Source organism: Solanum pennellii, chromosome 6, assembly GCF_001406875.1.
Source record: "Solanum pennellii chromosome 6, SPENNV200".
Classification (NCBI taxonomy): domain Eukaryota; kingdom Viridiplantae; phylum Streptophyta; class Magnoliopsida; order Solanales; family Solanaceae; genus Solanum; species Solanum pennellii.
In genome coordinates, this window is record NC_028642.1 from 56,795,049 (window position 1) to 56,821,447 (window position 26,399).

At 28.2% G+C, this 26,399-nt stretch overlaps 2 protein-coding genes across 2 annotated transcripts; one reads left to right on the forward strand and one right to left on the reverse strand.

Moving 5' to 3' along the window:
• Nucleotides 1-2,935: 2,935 nt before the first annotated feature.
• On the reverse strand, nt 2,936-4,353 carry LOC107022911. The gene is made up of 3 exons (XM_015223483.2): nt 4,066-4,353; nt 3,527-3,991; nt 2,936-3,461 (listed from the first exon to the last, which is right to left on the reverse strand). The coding sequence occupies exons 1-3, from the start codon at nt 4,351-4,353 to the stop codon at nt 3,126-3,128; spliced, it is 1,089 nt and encodes a 362-aa protein (XP_015078969.1). The 3' UTR covers nt 2,936-3,125.
• Nucleotides 4,354-10,782: 6,429 nt separating this feature from the next.
• On the forward strand, nt 10,783-13,066 carry LOC107022871 (protein SELF-PRUNING). The gene is made up of 4 exons (XM_015223449.1): nt 10,783-11,062; nt 11,328-11,389; nt 11,956-11,996; nt 12,595-13,066. Exons 1-4 carry the CDS (start codon nt 10,859-10,861, stop codon nt 12,813-12,815), a joined length of 528 nt encoding a protein of 175 aa, XP_015078935.1. The 5' UTR covers nt 10,783-10,858; the 3' UTR covers nt 12,816-13,066.
• The last annotated feature ends 13,333 nt before the right edge of the window (nt 13,067-26,399 follow it).

The following is a 26,399-nucleotide window of genomic DNA, read 5'->3' on the forward strand; positions in this document are numbered from 1 at the left end:
GTGAAATTTAAGTTAAAAGTTATTAGTTCCGTATCATAATCTTGAGATTCAAAAGAGTGAAGATTTTATTTTCGCATTTGATATACTCTTGAGGAGCTATTGTATACAACTATATACGTAACGACTCATCATTTTCTGAATCAGAATTATGAAGAATCAAGTTGACTAATTCGATTATCATATCATAAACTTAATAAATAGCTAATGTCATACAATTTTTTTTTAAAAAAAATCTAAAGCTACATGCCATTAGATAGTAAAATTACTTGTAATAGCCAAGTAGAAATTTATATTAAAATTTTTTATGAATAAAATAAAAATAACATACAAATCATTATTAAACTATTAAGATATTGACTTATTAATTGTTAGTTTGTAAACATGTTAGATCGATATAGAACCAATATTGACTTATCAGTGACAAAACAAATGAGCCATATTGCACATGAGTTTATAAATTACATCTTGTTTAAAGGCAAATACTAAAGCATATTTATAGAACAATCGAGTGTTTGAGACATCATAAAATAAAAGTACGAAACTATATCCTAAGTCAAGAACTTATAGGTTATCAATTTATCGATTTCGATTTAATTTTGAATAATCCTAGACCGGAATCAACTTTTGAAGCTGATGATATTAAGAACTTATAGGTTATCAATTTATCGATTTCGATTTAATTTTGACTAATCCTAGACCGGAATCAACTTTTGAAGGCTGATGATAATTTTTTTTCCCTTCCATATCAAGAGGACAAGGGTGTAGCTATAGCTACTCCAGGCTGTCCCCTTCGTCAGAAAATTACCTTGTATATATATATGACAAACTCTACATTTAAATGATATATATTTAAGTTGGACATCCTTAACAAAAATTATGTCTTTAGTATAGTGATAATGAGTGTCCATTTGAATGAAGAAATGCCAGAATTGTATCACAATAAGCACAATATTTTTTATTATTATTTTAACAGCTACACACTATTATTTTTGGAGGTTCAATATTATTAGAGTCCGGAGCCTAAAGGGTATAAAATGTTAATAAAATTTCCAAAATAGTATATGAATATTTATTTTAACCAAAAGGGCAAAATCGCTGGAAGGGCAGCGACTTTGCTTGCCGGAAAAAGTAAAATCGCTGCCTTGACAGCGATTTCTAAAATATTTTTTTTAAAATAATTTTTTAATAAATCGCTCCCTAAGGAGCGATTTTCTTAATTTTTCATTTGAAATTTAAAAAAAAAATTAAAAAAATAGGAGCAAATCGCTGCAAGTGCAGCGATTTGTCTCCAATTTTCTTTTATATTTTTTTAAATCAATTTTTTAGAAAAATTTTGATTGCTACTTATTTTAAAAAATTATAAAAAAAATTTATTTTGGAATAAGTAGTAGAAAATTTTAAAATTAAAATTTCTTTAAAAAATTTAAAATTTAATTTTAAAAATTATAAAAAAAAATTAAAAAATTGATTGGAAAAATAAAAAGAAATTAAAAAAATTGATTGGAAAAAATTAAAAAAAATTTGGAGACAAACTAAGAGCAAATCGCTGCAAGGGCAGCGATTTGTCTCCAATTTTTTTTTTTCAATCCATTTTTTTTATTTTTCAAATCAATTTTTTTAATTTTTTTTTACAATTTTTAAAATTAAATTTTAAATTTTTTAAAGAAATTTTAATTTTAAATTTTTCTACTACTTATTCCAAAATAATTTTTTTTTAATAATTTTTAAAAATAAGTAGCAATCAAATTTTTTCTAAAAAATTGATTTAAAAAAATATAAAAGAAAATTGGAGACAAATCGCTGCACTTGCAGCGATTTGCTCCTATTTATTTTTATTTTTTTTTAATTTCAAATAAAAAATTAAGAAAATCGCTCCCTAGGGAGCGATTTATTAAAAAATTATTTTAAAAAAATATTTTAGAAATCGCTGCCAAGGCAGCGATTTTACTTTTTCCGGCAAGCAAAGTCGCTGCCCTTCCAGCGATTTTGCCCTTTTGGTTAAAATAAATATTCATATACCATTTTGGAATTTTTATTAACATTTTATACCCTTTAGGCTCCGGACTCAATATTATTATATATGATAGGTGTGAAAATTACTCGATATCGGTGGAAATAATTTTTTTATGATTTACTTGAAAACCAACTCTAAGCAATCTTGCATCTGCTCTTTGCTTAATGCTTACGAGGAAAATTAAAATCTTTGGGTAAATAGAATGTCACGTATATTATTAGAGAGACAAAACAAAGTTATTGACAACTCGTTAGCGTCTGTATGGATGGACACTAACTATACTTACTCAAATCTACCCATGTTACAAATAACGTATGAGACACCAAAAGAAAGAAGAAGAAAAAATCATCAAATTGCTTAATTTTTTTGCGTCTCAAATCAAACTATTCGAGAAAAAAATATCTAGTTTACTTTTGATAATGGTTTAAAACTACCCTCGCTTCATTAGGGATAAAGGCCAAAAATGAGACTTTTTCTTAGCGGCAAGAGTAACATATTGGATGACAAAGATTGTATACAGTATTATTTTTTTCTCGCGGAATTAGACTGGCTATATTATTGTTGTTTTCCAACATGAATATTGTTTAGTATCTGTTAAGAAAAGTCACTCTAAAAAGAGAATGATCATTGTGATTATAACTCTTGTCTATAACTACAGTATTCTGAACAACACAACATTACAGAACGAAACATAGCAAGAGTACAGTATTCATGCTAAGGAAGTTTGCTTATGCAGCAGAAGCAGATAGTAAACTATCTAGTAATACGAGCAATGAAGGAATCCATCTCCATTTGATGATCTCCACCATCGATCCTTCACTGATTCTCTTACTTTTTTACCAAACTCAATGGCACGCATCCTCATCTCATTGCCCTTTCTCTAGAAGCCATTAGTTTTTTAACACAGTAACAATGCTGATCTAAAACAATAACCATGTTTGATAATAAAACTCAATCAACATTACAGAACAATAACATAACAACACACAACCAGACTAGAATCTGTTTTATTATGTTATGAATTCGAATTTTACAATAGAAGCAGAAGCAACTAGTAATGTATCTATGAGAAAATGAAGGCAAAACCCTAACAAGGTACGTATCGCTTGGGCTAGTCCTGTATAACCACCTGTAAACTGGGATGGGGATGTTGTTGGCCAAGCAGAAAGGACCTCAAGACGGGTTCACTAACAGGACCAACCTGCCAGAAATCATGTGAAACATCAGGAATTTCATGATAATGAATCCAAGGTAACCTTTTCGATACATATCTTTGTAAGCTAATAGGTACTACATCGTCCATGTTGCCATGCCAAATATGAACTGAGCTTTCATTTTCAGGGAATGGATTTTCAAGTTCTAGTGGATCAAACTCCCAATTTCCCTGAGCCACCATAAAATCTTGAAGAACAGAGTACTCAAAATCATTTTGAGTCGGATAAAGTTTCTGCAAAATTAACATCATCAATCACTGATAAAAATTAATTAGAGCAAGTAACTGAAAAACTTTACCATATTATAAGATTGCTCTCTGTTTTCATCCCCTGCTACTTGCTTGTCCTTTTTGGTAAACAAAGAGGCAGTGCACAATGGAACACCGTTAAATTGTTGTGTACAAATAGAGTAGAGTAGTTCAGGATAATGACAGCAGAGCCAATAAATTATTCGCGCAAGCTTGTTAGTATGATCATATTTGATTAAATTTCGAGGAAGAGAGTTCCATTTGTAGTTGATCATCGGAGCAATAAAAGCCACGCCTTTTAGCCTGTGTGGTATGCGCCTGAGGCAATTCCAGGTAGGATAACTTCCAGCAGAATTTGAAATTATATAGAATTTAGATCCTATTTGTAGCTGATCCGCCAATTCTTCAATATCACAAGCTTCACTTTCTACTGACCTTTTAATGTTTTGATCACTTTCCCAATATCCAGCTCTATCATACTGTACCATATATATACTCATTTCCTCAAGCACTTCCTAAACAATGAAAAATTTCAGCATTGTGATGACAAAAGCATACAGAGATTAAAAAGAAGTATTATTATTCATACTTGGGTTGCAAGAACATCAACTTCTTTGGTGCTGTGAAGGCCATGAACAGTGATGATTCTGTATATGGATTTGTCGAGTGGAACTCCTCTTTCTCTGTATGCTAGGTATCTTCCATCCTTTAGTTTAATTCTTTTTGAACTACTCTGCAATTTACAACGATCTTGAGTTTGATTACAACGATTCAATCTCACAAGACTTAATATCTGAATTCTAATTCTCTTTAAATGTATCTCCACGAACGATATCCAAAGTAACACAAGAAAGGCAACAACTACCCTTAATTGCATTGATTCAATAGTGGAAACAAATTATTCAAGTATGGGAATATATCTCAACTAACGTTGTGAGAGGAATATAATGTACATCACCGTTATAATTGTATTGTGAATAATGTTTAATTAATTAATAAATTAATGGGAGTGGGAAATGCATGATTAATTAATAAAATGTTTAATTTGTTGTCTCAGCTATTAATTATGTTCTACATATATAACGTGCCTTCAACCTCCTTTAAACAAGGAAAAATAATGCTGAATTAAAACAAGGGAAAGGGGGCGAATATATAAGTTTGACATGAATATTCTCATGTGTGCATATATATTTATCGTCGTTTTTAAAAAATGATATATATTTATACTTTTCGTTAATAAAAATCTACATACACTTGACTATTTTCTTACCATTCAAGACCTCATCCAGATGAAAAAAAAACTCTATTCTTTTTCTACTCAACGGATATGAATAAAGAGGGATAGTTTTTAAATTCGAAATTGAACTCTAACAGCGGATAAACATGATGTTTAAAAATTTAGAGGACTTTAAAAATAAAACAAATGGCCACTTAAAAGGTAGCGTTTGGCTATAGATTTCCAGATATTTTTGACAAATATTACGTGGATGAAAATCTGAATGAAATTTATAGTATTTTAGAAATATATTTCACCTATCCAAACTATAAAGGTGCGTAATATTTATCGACAAAGTCGATAAATACCTATTCATAAGGCCCAAAGATATTTTGTCCTAAACCTGTTCGAATTTGGGCCGGGCCCAGTTTGAGCCTTCACAGAAATAATGTCATTTTTCCTATTTAGGGGTCAACAACATTATGAAAGGGTAAATGGGGTTTTCAATCATTTTTCTTAATATAAATTTAGGTTGTTACAAAACACCAAATTATCTTCTTTTTAACATGTACATCATAAAATCCAATCGATTTATCTACTATTGTTATAGGAAGATTTGATCTCATTCAATATTTACACCAAGTAAATAACTACAAAAACATATACTTTGTATATTAACAATAACACAAAAGATCAAGTCGTTGAATTACCACCACATCGGGTAGGATGTGAATATTTAGTCTTGTTATATAATTTTGACAATCTTCACCGATCTCATGAAATATTTTTCGATACTTCATTAACGTCACAATTCATTTTCTTAAATAAGTTATTAGAATCAAATCCATTTCAAGGTGTTTACAGCGGTTAGTTTGACCAAATCAAGTTAGCTCATATATAAATTGAGCCTTTTGGGGAGTCTATTTAATCCAAATTGACATATAAAAAAATCATATCAAAACATAATAAAAGAAGAAATGTCTTTGTGTTTGATTGATTAAATATAGTCATGATAAATTCCCCAAAAAATGTATATTATGACTAACCAATCTATCTAATCCATTTCTTAATCCGAAAGTATGACCAAAGATATTTGTAGAATATATATAATAAAAACCGAAAATGGAGTTGGTACAAGGAATCATAGTGAGGTTATTTTTAATTATCTTTGGCTCAAATGGTGGAGAATCAATTTTTCATTGTGTGGTTGGAATCAAGAAGCAAATAGGTGGTATTATTTATCGTTCGAAAAAATTCACTTACTATACATTTTTTTCTTCATTCAGTAAAGATTCTTGATTATGTCAAGTTCATACCTTTTTTCAACTCCATTTCTTATTGATAATTACTACTACTAGTATATATTATCTAATTCACCACTAGTGATTATGTTGTGCAACAATTAATGGTAGAAATTAACATAAATTAATTCAAATATTTTTATAATGGGATAGTGGTTCGTAGAATACACTAATCTATCATTTATAGGTGAGAACCCTAGCTACTCGCTTATATGATAGAAAATTTTGATATTATTTTATAATTTTATCTTTAAATATATATTAATCATGAATTTTTTAATCAGATTTTTATTGTTAAAAATTACGAGTCATAAGAAACCTTTTTTTTTTTAGAAATTTGGTAAATATCAATTTGATCATAAAATTTATCTAGTTTTGAGATATTTTTTAAATCATATCCCAACTAATTAAAAATACTTGTGTTGGTCTTCTGATTTGAAAGAATATTGTTCGTGAATTGATTGCCCGTAGAATATGAAAAAATTATATTGGAGAATAACTAGTTATTATTATTTTTCTATATTAATGAATCTTTGTAACTAATTATTATTTGATTAACTGTAGTAGCCAATGATTGTAATAGTAGAAGTTTTTCTTAAAAGTGTTATGGTTTAGAATAATGTAATAATTAGTTCATTCTACAAATAATAATTTTGTGTCAAACTAATAGATATTTTGTCTATAACCTTTTATAGTTTTGGCTATTTGTCAATCATCTTTTTTATTTATTTTTTAAAAAGGTGAAAATATATGTTTTAAAATTATATATGATCAAACACATTTTAAAACTTCAATACAAATTTTAGCAAAATCCGCTTTTTAAAAATATTTAAAATTTATCGTCAAACACTAACTTTAAATTTTTAATCATAATAAATATATTTTTCCAAAAAGTATGAATAATCAAACACAATTTAAATAATATATATGTTAAATAGGGTCTACTTGTCAAAGAGCAACACAAAGATTTTAAAGTTTTTGTTTGAGTTCAAAAACAAGGAGACAAATTTTCTGATCAAATAAAGCTCTCGATTAATTTAAATTTATGTCAAACAAATTTACTTTTAAGATTATAAATAACTCTCAGATAAATTTCTAATGATGAGTGGAGAAATTTCTAATCTAAGCCTCCTCAACCACTCCCCAGAGTTTATGCATAAAGGTAGCTTCCTTTGTGTCAGTTTGCAGTGAAATTTGTTATCTACTAGGAACAAAGCAAGTACTACTAACTTAATTTATTGATCACAAATACATATTCTCTTCACTTTTATTTTACTTAAATCTTTTTTTAAAAATACTTATCTCTATTTAATATAGTATTTGTTGTTTCATTTGTTTTCGCTTCTTTATTAAATGTATTATATACTGATGTTTTTAAAATAATTTACTTGATCTGTAATTTTCTTCGATATAATATTTTTATCTTCACAATATAAGAAAAAAGTAGCATTTCATTTCAATATCCTTTTGGAATTAAATTAGGTATATATTGTTTATTTTAAATAACAAAAAAACCAAATTTATTTTATTTATTAATTCAACTCATTTTGATCCGCTTGTTTCATTGATCATGAGCAATAATCTGTGCTACAGTTTGAATAGTGCAACATATATAATTATAATTATTAAAATTAAGGAGAAATAAACTACTTCATCGTTTCAATTTATATATTACTTTTAAATTTCAAGATTTAAGCAAGTTATTTTTCTTTTTATATATTTTTAAATTACTTATCATTATGAATTACTATATTTTTGACACAATTCTTCTGTATATATATGTGTATAATCGAAATTAAATTATTTGATTCTATAAATTGGGATAATATAAAAAGGAATATGGAGAAAAGGGTAAATTGAGAATTCTATTAATAGTATGCTTCTTCTTTCTACTACTAGGAGTAGGAGTTATAAAGCTGCATAAATTGAGTTTCTTTTTTGTTGATATGACTTGACCTTGGCTACCACCATCAATTGTTAACAGGCTGGTGGTGGACTACTACTCTCCCTTTATACTCCTACCTAGCCTACCATTTAATTTAATTTATTTAATTTGGTTATCACTCAACTTTTTTATATTTATTAACAAAAAAAGAAAAATTATTAGGAAAAGTTGCAACTTTTTGTTACCTTAAATACAAAAGTTTGTTTGATGCTTTAAGTAGCTTCAGAATGTCCAAGATGGTATCTGCAAATTCCATCTGATTTTCCTTTTAGGGGGTTGTGTGTTTCTCACTTACCTCTGATGTTTGATTATGATAATTAAAAAAAAAATTGTCATAAAATATTTGTGTGTAATTTAGGTTGCACAGAGGGATCTTGGGGTGTGGGGTTGGGTGGTATTAGATGAGTAATGTGAAATGTTATTTATGAAAAATTAAAATAAAATTTAGAGTATGACCATCTCAATTCTTATTTTTTTACAATATTGATTCTTCATATTACATCTCAAATCTTATTTTTTACAATATTGATTCTGCATATTAAATTCCCTACGCTGGAATGTCCAGCCTTATTGTGAGAGTCTTCAAAAATCTCACATCACATGAAGAAGGTATGAATGGTCTCCTTATTATAGTCGTATGCTTCTTTCTTTGCACTTAATTAATATGTTGTTGAGCTGATAAATATGATACTAATAAAAAGTATTTTGTGTGCGTAATTTTTGTCAATATTTTATTCATTACTAACTATCACCGTGACTAACTATCTCTATCCTCACAATTACCCTACTACCGTTATTGTCATCAACGACTAATCATCACTATCAACCATCATTGTCATTATAATCACCATTATTGTTAATCACTATATATTATCAGTTGCTACGATATATTTTACGTTTATTATAATTATATCCACTGTCACGATCACCATACTCACATTATTACCACCTCCACCATCACTATCAACCACTACAATCCCTGCGATCAATCTCCACTACAAACGAATGCACCATCTTCACTATCATAACTAGCACCGCTACTACCATCAACACATCATCAATTACCATATGTATTCTTCAACCACCACTGTCAATATCACTAACTATTAATATCAATCAACTTCACTAGGACAATCACCATCACCACTATTAAATGTCATCATCACACCAGTCATTACAAAACTAATAGTCTCCAACATTACCAGTAATCACTAACAACGACCATTATTACAAACAATCTCTACTCATTTACTTTTATTCAAATATTTATTTAGATTTAAAATTGATTTTAGTAAAAATAATAAGATCTAGTTAATCAATCTTTTTCTCGTGATTAAATTTTAAGTTGGAATTAGTTCCAAAATACATTTAATATAGACAAATATGATATTCCTTCCGTCCCATTTTATGTGACACCATTTCCTTTTTGGTTGGTCCCAAAAAGAAACGTTTCATTTTCTTATATGGTAAGTATTTAAAGATATAATTTCTCTTTTACCTTTATTGGTCCCACTTAATTTTCTAATACATTTATGAGGAGAGAGAAAAATGAGTTACTTTTTTGAAGGACAATTTGATAAACATTTCAAAGTCTTCATTATTTCTTAAACTTCGTAGCGGGTCAAATATTTTCACATAAAATGGGACGGAGGGAGTAAAACATATGAAGCACACCCTTAATTAAAATAGTGTAGGTACTATCTAAAAGTGGAAGTAAATTATTTGTTTCCCCAAAATTAAATTTTACCCTTGGACAGCAATTCCTGTTCAAGGGTTAATTGTATAGGGACATACATTTTCTTCTAATAGTCCAGCGTAGTTTGGTTTTCGATATGTGGAAAATTATCTCGACATAAAATGTTACAGTAACTAATTAGTACAATATTTAGTTTGTATTTACCATTACCTTTAGCTCCACATTCACATAAATTGGTAGTACAACATTTAATCTTCTAATTTGTACTATAACATTTTCATTTATATAAAGTATGGTTTCTATCTTCACCATTAGCGTAACGTTCGAGTAGAGATATACATATTTATTATTATAATATCGTTTACAAATGCCAAAGATGGCTAATTTTGTTTTGAGAGACTACTGCATTATCTAACTTTTTTCAGAGACATGTATAAGATTAAGTCTATTGCCAATTCTCAAATATTACTCTTTTTTACTTATTGTGTTTGCAATAACATTATTTATACATATTAAGTGAACTTTCTTTAAGACAAAAATGTGAAAGAAATGAATTTCAAATTTGATTCAATTCCATAAAATAGCTCAAATCGGAGGAGGAATTAATATTCAAGTCTTATAAGGAAACTATTCATCGATCATGATTATTTTTCCATGTTAAATTGATTAAATCTTTTTTCTCTAGGTATACAGTAAGGAAAATAGCTTCATATGAAAAATAGGTACGCTTACGAGTGCTATTCCACATGATCGTGTCTTTTTCATTCTTCAACATACCTAATCTTCTACCCTACAACAAGCTTTCACCTTTCATAGTATTTATATAGACTATATATTCGTATAAAATATTTTTCTTCAAGTCGAATACACATGATCTTTTTAAGATAGAGGGAGTACTTTTTTTTTAAAAAAAAATGGGGCAAACGCAAATAAAATAGAACACATATATATTCTTTCTCTAGCTGCTAATTAAGCTATGACTTTATAATTTTGTAGCACGAGAAGAGAATAACCTTTTTGTGCTTTTCATTTCTTTAATTTGGTTCCCCATTTTTTGAACTATCAATATTTTAGTCCCTATCCCATCTGACTCTCTAATGATCTTAGGGCCACTATAAATATTGGTATTTTGCTCTTCTTTTCTCCATCAAAAAACAACTACAACTCTTTAAATAGATTTTGTTTTGTGTCTTATAATTAATTAATAATTAACTCTAAATATATATGGCTTCCAAAATGTGTGAACCCCTTGTGATTGGTAGAGTGATTGGTGAAGTTGTTGATTATTTCTGTCCAAGTGTTAAGATGTCTGTTGTTTATAACAACAACAAACATGTCTATAATGGACATGAATTCTTTCCTTCCTCAGTAACTTCTAAACCTAGGGTTGAAGTTCATGGTGGTGATCTCAGATCCTTCTTCACACTGGTATATATTAATCTTCAATACTTCCAATTTACTCCGTCTGTCTGTCCTAATTTATGTCACACATTTTCTATGATATATAGTTTTAGAAATTATTTAAGACCATAACTTTTTAAAGAAAAAATCATATCTTTCTTGGACTTTCATAGTCAGCGTCAGATAAATTGGGACGGACAAGATGATATGATTAGTACATTTATCTTCTATTATTTATGATGAGAAATATGAATATTTGACCTCTCATTTTCTTTTATACATTATTTGACAGATCATGATAGATCCAGATGTTCCTGGTCCTAGTGATCCATATCTCAGGGAACATCTACACTGGTATAGACATATGCCTTTAAACTAACTCAGTCAATTTTATCTTCAATTGTTTACTTTGGAAGGGGAAATGACATGATCATTATATCGCAGTACAAATTATTATGTACTTTCTATTCGTCTCAAAATAAGTGGTACTTTAGAAAAAACAGATAACCATATACAATACCACAATAAAGATGAAGAACATGTACTAATATTGAACTTAAATAATGAGTACTAGGAGTATTATTAATAAACTTTAAAAATGCTAGTCAATATACCTATGTTTATATGTTAAAAAATCCTTATATTTGGAAACACTTCCACAGGTGAGTACTCATATACCATACAATGTTGTCGTACAGTTGATTAGACGGGCAAATTAAAAAAATGTCCAATAATTGTACTAATTAATTACTACTTGTTCTCTTCATCTATTATTACCAAAAAAGAGGACTGCAAAATGGTGATATTATTATGTGTAACGGAAAAAATGTACTCTATTTAATATGATAGAATCAAAGTGACATATTTTGTTCTAGTTAGACAAATAAGAAACTGAAAAGAGGATTTGACCATCTTTACAGGATTGTCACAGACATTCCAGGCACTACAGATTGCTCTTTTGGTATGTATCCTTAACCCATAAATCTAAATAATGTACTTTCTTTTTATTTGCCATTAATATCTAGTACAAAAAAGAAATATTATAAAAATTTTAATTTCTATGATATGTTTAAGATAATAATATTAAACGATATTTTAGTCTCTACCAAATAGATGAGCAAATTAAAACTAAGAAAGCACTACATGTTTTCTTTAAATTATTAGTATAAAAATATATTATAATTTGCCTGGTGGTAATAGGATCAAAGTATTGATTCTTAATTATTAGTACATAATTAATAATAATGGTAAACAAAAAGATATAAAGTGCTAACCTCCTAATTAATTCCCTATATGAAAAAATATACTTACTTGGTTACTCTTTTAACACGTAAGCATGCATTTAAAAAAATATTAAAAAATTATTCCAGAGATTATATATAATGTATAGATTAAAAAAAAAATACTTTCGCCTATATACATAATAATATAATTTTCGAGTGAATTGACCGCCCTTCGGCATCATTATATAATGTTATCGATCTAGGTCTCTGTGTGAAATTAAAAGTTATTTATATTGTTAGTACGAACGCGTAAAAATGAATGTAAAAATATTTCAGGAAGAGAAGTGGTTGGGTATGAAATGCCAAGGCCAAATATTGGAATCCACAGGTTTGTATTTTTGCTGTTTAAGCAGAAGAAAAGGCAAACAATATCGAGTGCACCAGTGTCAAGAGATCAATTTAGTAGTCGAAAATTTTCAGAAGAAAATGAACTTGGCTCACCAGTTGCTGCTGTTTTCTTCAATTGTCAGAGGGAAACTGCCGCTAGAAGGCGTTGATATATCGACAAATTAAAAGCTACATCCCATCTACAATTATATAATAATTAGTGCGTGGACGGACTACTACTATATGCTTTTTTAATATTATATAATTTAATAAGACATGCAGACTTAAATTTTATATTATTATGTATATGGGGGTAATGGTTGTTCACCCTCTTGAGTTAATGGCTTAATTATAAGCACAATGTAATGTAATATCATCAATGTTTCACTTAATTAATATATATTCTATGTGTGTTTTCTCATGTACTAACTACTATTACTACATGTTTTTCTTCTCTTTATATTTGCGTTTAGGTAAACTTTTTCGCATCTTTATTAAGATAAAATTAGACAACTAGTCACTTTTTGGAATACAAATCAACATTCACAACTATTCAATTTTTATCCCTAGATAGACATAAAACTTCACGAAGTCTTACTACGGTTTGAAATTTCGGGAATATATGAACTCCAACACAATTTAAGCTTCGATGAGCTAGAGTTTTTTCGTATTTTATAACATGGATATTGTTTTTTCAAATATGATTTTCGTATTATAAAGTAATTATTATTTCTTAATTATATTTTAAGTGAATTAAATACAAACAAGCAGTCTTAATTAATACTGCACATATCCAAGACAATTTTTTATCTTAAATTTGAGGGGAGATCATGATTTTTCTATCGTCCGAAAAAATTCGATATTTTGAAATATGTTTTTTTTCTTGATCAAGACTTGTGATACAATAAGATCATATCTATTTTTTCAGTTTACCAACTACAAATTCTTAAAATTATTGTTACTAGTATTATATATCGTGGGGTTACTTACTACTAATTATTTACAATTATCAATTAATGTTACTTCATAAATCTTAAATAGAGTAACTTGAAATAAAATTAAAAGATAAAACTCATTAAGTTATTAAGAGCAAATTGGAATAGAAGATTAAAACATTAATTAAAAATTTTGCGGGTTAAATTCAACCAGTTCCGCACTACCTAGGGAGTGATCTTATGTTCCCTCGGCTTTATAATTTCTGATATAAATGGTACACAATCATAGACTTTGTTTATTTATTTTTATAAATATGTTAAAATTAAATGCGAAAACTCTCGAAATGACATGTTCAGATTTTCTTTTTTGACTGCGTATAGTCAAGTGCAGCCTAGGTCTCATAGTTCATTTGTTTCCACAAATTCCTCCAGATTTGATTCTCTTTTCCTATTTATGACTATTCCTCCCAGGTACTACAGATTCTCTATTACAAACTTTATTAATTGTACCCACACCCACCTATGTGCTTCAATACTAACATTAATTTACTACTCCTATATATCATTATATATATATTTTTTTAAAAAAAATTAATTGGTAACAAAAGATTTACTTATTTAATAAACATAAGGGAAAATGCATAAGTACCTCCCAGTCTATGTTCGAAATCCCACAGACGCACTTATACTATACTAAAGTACTACTACCCCATGAACTTATTTTATAAATAATTTTATACCCCATTTCGGCCTACGTTGCACTAGCTTGAAAAAAAAATGTCAACAATCGCTGGACCCACAAGATAGTGTCATGTAGATCGAAAAGGGATATAAAATTATTTGTAAAATTATAGGGGATAATGAGACCTTAATATAATATAAGTATTTCTCTGAAATTTCAAACATAGTCTTCATAAGAATGTGTATATCCCCGCTCTCCAATAATTTTTCGACATATCTCTATTCCTCTCATCATCAATAGTCAACCTCTCACGCCTAGTCTTCATTGATTAATCTATATTTCAGTTTCACCTCCCTCATCTTTTCCAGAATGAACGTCGCTCCTACTTTATCTTGAATATCATAGTATTCCTTATCCTATATCTCCGAGTATCTCCACTAATCCATCTCAACACTTCATTATTGATATTTTCATCTTTTGAATGTACCTACGAGTTATATTGACCAGCCAACATTTCGCTTTGTACAACATGACCAATCAAACAAACACTTAATTAAACTTAACTTTCAGTTTTGGTGACATATTCGTATAACACAAGTCATTGAATTAATGTGAATCTCCATTTCATACGTTTCAATGAAAAATTATGTGTAGCATCATTTTTAATCTCTCAATTTTTTTAGATTATTGACCCAAAATACTTGAAATTCAAGACTAATTAAGACCACCCACAATTTTAGAGCCAGTTTGGAAATTCTTCAAAAAGTTGAATTCGAGTATAATTATATTCCACAGATTGACTAATTTATTTACCGGTCTCCATTTCCCCTATCTTGTCCCAACATATTTTTTTAGTGATTATATAGGAGAAACTATTCTTTCTTTGAGTTGCTTTAGGAATCTGAAACTCACTTCACTTTGATCAATATGCACCGGATAAATTAATAGAGAAATTTCATAAATAGCCACTAATTAGACTCTGTAATTATAATTTGCAAATTATGATTCGTAGCTACATATTAGAGGGAGAAGAGAGGCGAGCGAGATTAAGAGACGGAAGAGAGGCGAGGGAGAGCGGAGAAAGGTGAATTATATTTGTATATATATCAAATTGTATATATGTGTATATGTCATGATAATTGTATATATGTAACTGAAATACATACGGCGAGCGAGATTGGGAGAGTGAGGAGAGAGGCGAACGATATCGGAAGAGGGAGGAGGAGAGAGGCAAGCGAGAGAGGCAAACTATATTTATATATCTGTCATATAATTGTACATCTATATGTAAAATTTGTATTTGTTGTTGAAGAAGAAGGAAACTGACAATTGGAACATGTTAAAAGAACGTGTCTAATGCAGCTGACTGACGTGTCTGCAGCAAGTGTTGATGAAGATGGAAGCTGAGGATCGGAACAGGTCCAAAGAAGCTGACGGACGAGTTTGCAGCACTGCTGTAAAATAAGAGTTGCACTAGGATTAGACTACCTATGTTAATTAGGATTATATTTCATCTATAATTATTTTATGATTAGGATTATATTACGACTAGGATTACTATTAGAATTATAGTACAACTAGGATTTAGATTATTTATAATTGCATTATTATTATTATATTAGTAATAGGTATTGTAGTAGGACTCTAAGTATAATTAACTTAGGACTCTACAATCCTCATTAATATAAGGAACTTTTAACTCAATATTATGTATCTCAATACTATCAATATAAACCTTGATTTCTTTACATGAGATTTCTACGTAGATTTTTACATGGTATCAGAGCTTAAAGCTTTTTCGCTCTCTGAGTATTGATAAAAAAGAAAAGAAAAAATTACCACATGTTGCTATGACCTCTTCTACCAGACATATGTCAACCTCCTTACTTCACCAACTCATTGTCGCTTGCTTATTAAATCTAAGCAACAAACTACCTCACAAATAGGACACACATATCCTAATTTGTTCATATCACAGAGAATGAACCGAGTAAAAGTAGTTGTTTCACTGAACAAACTGCTGGGGAAGTTGTAGCAGTTGAGAAAGATGCAATAGATAGCGACACCATTGATGATTGGAAGGAGAAAGATATGTTGCTAAGGAGTTGGATCTCAGACAGCTTGACCGTAAAAAACACATACTTAATTTTGGACTTCTAAACTGCCAAAGAGATGTGGGAATGCTTGAAGAAAAAAAACTTATGATCAAGCAAAAAAAAAACAAACTTTTACTAGAAGCTTAGGTAAGACACCATATCCCACCCTTAATCAATTTGTTAAAGCTCTCACATGTTTTGATATAAGGTAAGAGGAGGAAAAAGTGTCATAACAAAACCATAACATGGTATTATCTGCCCAAAAAGACAGGGGAAGAGGAAACAACAACATCAACATACCGAAACATTGACAAAAAAGTTTTTTTTTTTGCTGGATATGCGGCAACAACAACATCAATATACCGAAGCATTGACAAAACAAGTTCTTTTTGGGTATTCAAAGTTTTTTGCTGGATATTAAAAGCAAGCTAGGAGTAATTGTTACTCTAGTCACTAGCTTAAGGTCTGAGGGTAAGTGTTGAAGAAGAAGGAAACTGACGATTGGAACATGTCAAAGAACAGGTCCAACGCAGCTAACTGCATGTCTGCAGCAAGTGTTGATGAAGAAGGAAGATAAGGATTGGAACATGTCCAACGAAACTGAAGGACGAGATTACAACACTGCTCTAGAATTAGAGTCGCACTAGAATTAGACTATCTATGTTAGTTAGGATTATATTTCGTCTATAATTATATTATGATTAGAATTATATTACGAATAGGATTACTATTAAAAATTATAGAACAACTAGGATTTAGATTATTTATAATTGCATTATTATTATTATATTAGTAATAGATATTGTAGTAGGACTCTAAGTATAGTTAACTTGGAATTCTACAATCTTTTCCAATATAAGGAGCTTGTAACTCAATATTATGTATCATCAATACTATTAATACTATCAATACATTAATATAATTTTTGATTTCTCTACGGGAGATTTCTACACAGTTTATAATTAAAAAAAAATTGTAAATAGTAATTAATTCAAACTATAACTACATTAGCTAATTAACTAGTATATGTTTTTTTATTTGCATAACTTTCCACATAAATTATAAGGTCAAACACTTCCTACTGTAAAGATATTATTCGTTTGTGAGAACTTAGGTTAAAATTGTACTAGAAATTAACTATAAATTGGAATGTGTGAGTGATTATCCAATAAGCCACAGTACACACTTATCTACCAAGCAATATGTACCATGTCAATTCTAACCAGAGTGGGATAATGGAATATAACATTTATGACCACATATATTTTGTACTTGAACAACCAATAGGTCCAATCAAATAGAGCACTACAGAGATATTTTTTTTTTGTCAAAAAAAAAGAGACAAAGAGAAAGAGAGATGAAAAGGGGGGGATTGTGGACTCCCAATTAAAGATATCTAACAACAAGACACGTTATCTAAAAGCATAGTATATGTACTAGTGACTCTATTTATGTAGACTGCATGCAAAAATGTGTGTACGAGAATAATAAAGCTGTCCTTTTTCAACACAAGAAAATAAAAAGTAGTCATGATATTAGGTCACATTTCCTTGGAGAAAAACAAGGAAAAGAAGCTAGGGCATACTCATATGTTATTGAGAACAAACCCCAACCCCATTCCTTTATTTTGCCTCTTCAAATGCATCAAAGGAGATGCTTTGCTTTTTTACTTCCATCTATAAGGGTGTCTCTAGTCAGCGCAGCTAGGGTTTTCTCCCGCGTTTTTTATTGGTCCGACTTTTTAAAAATATGTAAAGATTGGATATTAGTGGTGAATTCTTTAAAAAAATAGCTTATCGTACATCTTTTGGGATTAGATACGAATGCAACAACAATTTGAAAAATCGAATATAGGTTAAGAATTTTGTTTAAATTCAATAAGCTGCCTTTTTTAAAATTCAAAATCCATCAACTCTAAATAAGAAGATAACTAAGTAGGGACAATGCAATTCTGTGAGTTTAATTTATGATCTGATATAATTCCATTAAAAAGTTAAGACTTTCACGAAATAAATAAATCTTACAAAAAGATAATTAAAGAGAGAGCCAGCGCCCGTAAGACGTTGACCCAATAAATTAAAAAGCAAATAATACAAATTCTTTTGGGTTTTAGTTTAACAAATTACCTTCCGTATCGCTAGTTCATGCAACATACATGACAATTTTGAGTCAATTCTCTAAATGATCATTCAAGTTAAGAGAATTGCTTAGAATATTATTTTGTGTTACATTAAGAATTAAAATATCACTCAGCTATCACTAATTTAATGTTAAACATACTTGACACTTCAAAAACATTACTCTCTCCTAATTGTCATGACATATAACATGTCATTAAAATCTTTTTTTAAGAATAGACTAATTTAATTCATTTAACTCATTTAACTAAAATAATGATCATATTATTTTTAATTTTTATATTAATTTATTAAGAATAAATTTTCATACTTAAAATCTTTTATCATAATTAAATTTTTTATTTTTTTATGTTATGCAGAATACGTTTTTAAAACGTAATATAATCTCATTAATTTTGAATACTTATAAACACAAACATTCAAAAAAAAATATTAATATACCAATCACTCAAGAACGCTAATTTATTTTAATGAATCATAAATTGTATAATGAATCTATAATATTAAAGGTCGATTAATTATTAAAAAAATAATTATATGGGTGCTTTGAAATCCATATATACTTACAATATCTTTTTTCAAAAAAAAAATAATAGTAAGTGATATCACAGAAAATAAAATTTTAATATTTATTTATCAATATATTAATCTCATATAATATGTATATTATTGAATTAAATCAGGGAATTCAATTAATTATTAATTTATTTATTAATTTTAATTGTATGAAAAGTTATAATATAATATAATATAGAATAAAAGAATAAAATTAAAAAAAAAGATAAATAATAATTTTCTCTTTCTTACCAATTTTTTTTTGTCAACCTTACAAATTTATCTAAATATTTTTATAAAATAACTTGCTGTAATAAGTGCACATAGATATTTTTCATAGAATTTTTCTTGGTGACAATATATAAAGTTACTAGACTTTTTAAATTATTTTTCTTGTAATTTTCGTAAATTCTCATGTAATTTATATTTTTTTTGTAGAGGCATAAGTTTGATGAATTGAATAGGTCTATTATTTTTCAAAATGATGATTTAATGGCTGGACATATCAACTAGAATTTAAGGAGACTTTTGAAGTATTTTAGTATTTCTAATAGATAAAAAATATAATATTATTCACTTTTTTAAAAAAATATACTATCGGAAGCATGAATTGCAAAATACACAATTAGTATTATTGTAATAGTTAATTGACCTTTAATATTATTGATTTATTGTACAATTTATGATTTATTGATGTAAATTAGCGTTCATGAGTGATTTGTATATCAATATTTTTTTTAATGTATGTGTTTATAAGTATTCAAAATTGATAAAATTATAGTACTTTTTTAAAATATATTCTTCATAACATAAAAAAATAAAAAACTTAATTATGATAAAAGACTTTAAGTATGAAAATTTATTCTTAATAAATTAATAAAAAATTAAAAAAAATATGATTATTATTTTAGTTAAATGGGTTCAATGAATAAGATTAGTGTATTATTAAAAAGTTTGTAATGACATGTCATGCCAACTTGGAGAGAGTGAAAAGTTAAGTATATTTTGAGGAAAATAGTAATAGTTGAGCGATATTTTGGTCCTAAATGAAACCTAAATGACATTTTAAGACAATTCTCTTAACTTGGGTGAGTATTTAGGGAATTGACTCTGTAATTTGTTTAGATGCGGGTGAATTGTATATATCTGTAATATGCTAACTCTCTCGCTTGTTTTCTTCCTATGCATATATATTTGTCTATTTTAAGACAATTCTCTTAACTTGGGTGAGTATTTAGGGAATTGACTCTGTAATTTGTTTAGATGCGGGTGAATTGTATATATCTGTAATATGCTAACTCTCTCGCTTGTTTTCTTCCTATGCATATATATTTGTCTAAGTATTATAGTATATTTTTTTTATTGGGCAACTTTCACACATATCAAATAAAAAATTCATATTTTTATGCTATAGCAAAATTTGCATAATTGCGCTCCATAGCAAACTTATAACTGTATAATTCGCTATACATATAGAATTGTATAATTCGTTGGCCTAAATTGTATAATTTGTTGGCGTCGCTATACATATACAATTGTATGATACGCTGGCCTAAATTGTGTAATTCGCTGGCCTATTTCAGTGCAATTGTATAATTCGCTGGCCTATTTCACTGCAATTGTATAATGCGCAATTGTATAATTCGCTGCAATATTTGTATAAAATTTGCTTTGCATACAATTGAATCGAAGTAAAATGTTTGTATAATGTGCAATTATAAGTGTATAGGAAGATATAAGTTTTTCTCTCGCTTTATACAAAAATAGAAACACAATTTATACACTTCTGTTGTATAAAGCGAGAGAAAACTGTGTTTCACTGCAATTGTATAACTCGTTGGCCTTTTTCGCTACAGTAATTGTATAAAATTTGTATTTGTCTACAATTGAATCGAAGTAGAATATTTGTAAATTGTATAATTAAGTGTATAGCACGAAGATATATGTTTTTGCATGTGTATATACAATTTTTTCTCGCTTTATACAAAACAAAAATAAAATTTATATACTTCTGTGTATAATGCGAGAAAGGCGAGCAGAAGGAGAGCTGTGAGCGAGAATGGGAGAGTGACGAGCGAGAATTTGAGAGTGGCGAGCGAGAATTTTGGGAGAAGGGCGACTGGCAAACTTAGGAAAACGTTTGCTATGGAGCATAATTAAATCAAACCATAGCTACTCTATTTATTTTAGACTATTAATTTGCTATTATATACAATTATTCCTTTTTTATTTAAACCCGACTAAAGAGTTGCACATTCCCATCCAAGAGGTTAGCCCATGATTTATACAGAGCCATAGGCTAATGGACCATACAACTGCAGGTTTCAATGTATCTGGGCTGATGCACATCTCATAAGAGACTGCTATACAAATAGCCCAGTTTTTATAGCAACTATTATGATTTATATGGCGTACTAAATTAATTAATAACTAATATTATTGATTTATTCCTCTGAAAAGGCTATATAATTAAAGTAATACTCGTAATATCCAAACCTCCCTTCCGTTCGAGAATGTCAAAGAGGCACTTAGAAATAAAATTTTTGAAACTTATAGAGAATTTTGTTTTAAGTTTTACCCAAAAATAAAAAAAGCTTCAAAGATTTTTCAAGATTAATTTTGGGAAATGTATATATTTTGTATATTAAAGAATATACACATATAGTATGCGTATAATATATACACATATACACATACACTATCTTGAAAGCATGATCTCCCAAACCTAAATGTTGAATTATTGTAATACCCCTAATAAAAAATACTCAATTCATTTTATTTATTAATTTTATTATTTGTATTATATTAAAAATAGATACCTTTTGACATGGAAATGTTTTTATTTTTTTAAAGAGTTGTGACTTTTTTGATGGTTTGTGACATTTTTGATAAGTTTAATATTTTATATCACGATACATCTCCTATAAGATACTAGATTCTTTTATTAAACATATATATATATATAACGGTTAAATGTAACTTCCTTTAGAAAAGATCTACTCAAAAAACATCAAAGAATTGAACTATTCTTTTTTTTAATCGACGAAAGACTTCAACTATTAGAATTAGACCTTTCTCGTTGAACAGAATATTTATTTCCAAACATATCGTGTATTTCAATAATAATAATAATAATAATAAAAACCTCAAAAGAAACCAAAAAAAAAAATGAAATTGTTTTGCAATCAAAACGTCACTAGGTACGCGCATTCCACGGGGAATTTAATAGAATTAAGTCAAGTATTAGGAGGCCTAAGTAAAAATAAATGGTGATTAATTAATTAAGTTGCTCTTTTCAACTTGGTAGTTAAAATCTTTAAGAAAGAGCCTAAAAGTGTAATGATGAAAATTTGGACTACCATTCCAATAGTAGTACACTCATTTAGTCATGAGTCCACCTATTTGGTATTCTTTCACTAATTTTGTCAACATTTTAGATAAAATGCCAATTGGTTCCTTATTTTCGAACTAGCTAGCCAATAAATCTTAAATAGTTTAAATCTTTTAAATTCATTTAAAATAATATATATTATTCTCTGTTACATATTTAATAAATTGTGTCTATTAATTTTAATTGATAATCGTCAAGTCTTTTTTACCCCCAAGTTTTCACTATAGCTAATAGACAAAATTTGTTTGATTTCCATTGACTAACTTAAAGGAGTAAAATTGTTTAGGAGTACACTTTAGGGGCTATTTTAACTCTATCCCAAACATAAGGGACCATTTGTAATTTTCTCTCAAGATTTACAAAGCACAATATCGTAAATTGAGTTTAAGTTATATATATAATTATGTATTGAAGGATTGTAAGTATTTATAAAATCTGATCATTGATAATAATTATAAGTAATTTTCTATAAATACGCTTAATTGGTAACTGATCACTTGTTATTGCAAGTTAAATTATACTGATTGCTATAAATTCTTTATTATTAAATACATATAAAAACTTAACCTATTTGTTATATTATTAATAAATAAAATAGAGTGGAAGAAAAATAAAAAGGTGGGGGTCACTTCATAATGAAAATTTCAGTAGGGTGTAATTTTTGTTGACTTGACTGAATAAAATATTATTCCATAGTTTGACAAGTCTGCCCCATGACCGTGTTATATTCTTGATTTAATTTGTTTTCATAATATATAGTGCTCCTAACTCCTAAATGATCAAATCATTGCATCACCTTTAACGTGTAAGGTAAAATCGTAAAAGTCTTTGGGTAAATATTTTAGGAATTGCAATTAACAATCACAAAAAATAAAAATAAAATGGTGGCCGAAATATTAGAATTTGCAAATCATATTTAATTAGCCATTATCAAATTTAACCATATACTATATAATGTTTTTCAATAAACATATCAATTGAAGTTGTTCCTATTATTAGTAAAAAAAAAAAAAAAAAAAAGGAATTTGAACAAGTCAATATATAAAGTATGTGAAATATTACCAAACTTTTAATTAGTGTTATTCATGTTGTAAAAGTCTAAGAAAAAATAATTGTATCACGGGAAGTGAACTTTGATCTCAAGTTTATTATGGAGAAAAGGCATTAATTTGTACTAAAAGCTTAAGAACAAGTTAAAGGGACAACAACTATGTTGCATGTGAAAAGAGAAAAACAAAAACATCTTTTTTGCTGCGTATATATCCTATACTATTTTGCTGAAAAAAATACAAAACTATTAAAGTGCATGATAAGATAGCAACAAAAAACAAATACTCAAATTTAAAATCTTCCAATTTATTTGAACCAAAAAATGTAAGAACACTTAATTCGAATTTATTGCGATACCAAAAGAAGTTAGCTTCTCAAGATAATTTTTAGCAGGAATTAAAAGTCTCCTCTCTCTCAAAGTACCTCAATAATCTCCAAATAAGACTTAATGTATGAGCCAAATATAAAAATGGACTGATTCGAAGTGTATTTATATTTATTTATCATCCATATAGAAAAGATAAAAAGACCTAAATTCAACATATATATGTGTATTTTTAATCCTTTAGTGGAAATGTTAACCAAAAATAAAGAAAAAAACTCTAGTGGAAATGTACTCATAATCTGTCATAAAATTAATTTAGTTCGATACACACTCTTATGTGTGGGTCTTAAACGTGAAACAAACTGCTCCTTTACCATCGAACAATAAGCATTATTTTGAGACTGTTTATGAATAACGTAATTAGAGGTGGAGTTAGAATTTTATTAAATGAATTCTAAATTTTTTGATAAAGATTTCAAGTGGTGATAACACGATTATAAACTTATTATTTGTATATATTTTTTATAAATGTCTTAATTTAAATACATTATTTGAGCAAAAATTACTGAATTACTGGATTCGGTCAAACCCCTACTAGGCTTCTTGTGTTGTTTAGATACGCTTAAATAACATACTTAAAAAAAGGAGAGAAGAAGAAGAAAAGGTGAACTCCAGAATAGAATTAGTACAAGAAAAATAACGTCACGACCTAAAAAAATAAATACATTCCGTCATGTCATTTATAAAAATCATTAAACTCAACAAATTATGAATTTAGTGAATAAAAAAATGTGTAATGAAAGTTTTTATCACTATAGTTGCATGGTTCTTATAAACAAAAATTGAACTAATTGATGGAAAAACGTCAACTGTAATTATCAATAACGATAACAATTGATTATAATGGGAAAAAAAAACAATAATTTTTAGGCAAATTTTTTAATCTAAAGTGAAATACTATGATTAAGATTTAAGCTAATTCATGGTTTATCTGGACTGCTGAACATGGGCATAACCCATTCAATCTCGAACGAATCGGGGGATCATTTACATTTTTGCCACTCATGATAAATATTTTTTCACGGAACATAAATATTTTCGTGTTATAATATCTCACAAGTTATAATGTTCAAAAATGACTTTAGTTTCTAATTAAAAAACTTTCGATTAATAAAGGTCAACATATAAGTGCAAATTTTATGCAAATCTAACGTATGTCTGGATTAATTTTGTCACCCCTAAATTTTATACTCTATCAAAGTTAGGATAAAAGTAGGCGAAAAACAATTAATGTTCGATTAACTGAAACAAACTAACAAAAACAAAAGCAAAATATATACACAAGGTATTAGATATTGTTCTGTTAGATTTTATTACAATTAAAAAACTGAAACTAAATTGATTTTTAAGACAAATTACATACAAAATTAGAATCACAAAGTCCTTTATCTCTCCTTTTTATTTACTACTATTAATTACGTGTAGGCGACAAAATTACTCATCATGACCTAAAAAAAGAGTACTTTAATTATAAAGGTTCATTTGTAATTAATAATTAATACAACTTTTCTCTTTCTGGATTGAGCTCTCAAGTTAAATTATGATACACATTAATGTAGAGATATAGTTTATGTAGGTCCAAGTAGTTGCTTTTTATGGTCGTGACAGCACTGTAAATTAATTAGAATAAAATATTAAACTAATAGCCATACAATTAAAAGTTATCTTTCACACTGCTTTTATTTCAAGGTTAGATTGAGGGAAAAAAAAGAAGAAAAAAAAAAGAGAATCAGAAAGTGTTAATAATACTACAAAAGGAAAAGTTTAAGAGAATAATGAGAAACTAAGAAAGAAAAAGAAAAAAAGGTGACAATTCTTTTTGATCTCCTGAAAATCCGGTTTCATGATATCTTGTCGATTAATTTTATTAGACCACACCTCGAACTGTCTTGGACTACTTTTCTTCGAAACTCGATCCGCACCTGCTATAATCTCTATTTTTCAATGTATATAGGATAAATTTTAATGTGTAATAATATACAAACTACATGAGAATATAAATAGTGATAGTGCTCGATTCAAAAGGCACGAGAATTGATTTCGAATCATATCGTATGGATGATTACCCTCCAAACCAACTGAGCTATTCCGAAAACTGTGGATTACTTCAAAGCTTCAATTATAAAAATCTTGTTTGGAGCTATCCTTTGGAGTTTGTGACCTATTAGTCACAGGACAATAACTGTACTAGTTATCCAAAATTATAACTTTTTCTTAAGAGTGGATATTAATGAATATCGAATATTAGCGACAAAAATTATATATGGTCATCTTTTTTGAAAAAAGGGAAGCAACCATGGTTATGAGTTATGACGTAATTTGAAAGTAATAAGGCACAAAGTGGCTCTAAAAAAACTTCATAATGATTTTGACAAAGCAACTTCCGTTGCGTTCTCTTTTCATTTCAAATTGAAAGGGAGAGACACCTTATAAATCATGGTTAGATAAAATTATAAAGTTATATACAATAATAACTACATTAACATACTAGCTATATTAGTGTATATATATATATATATATA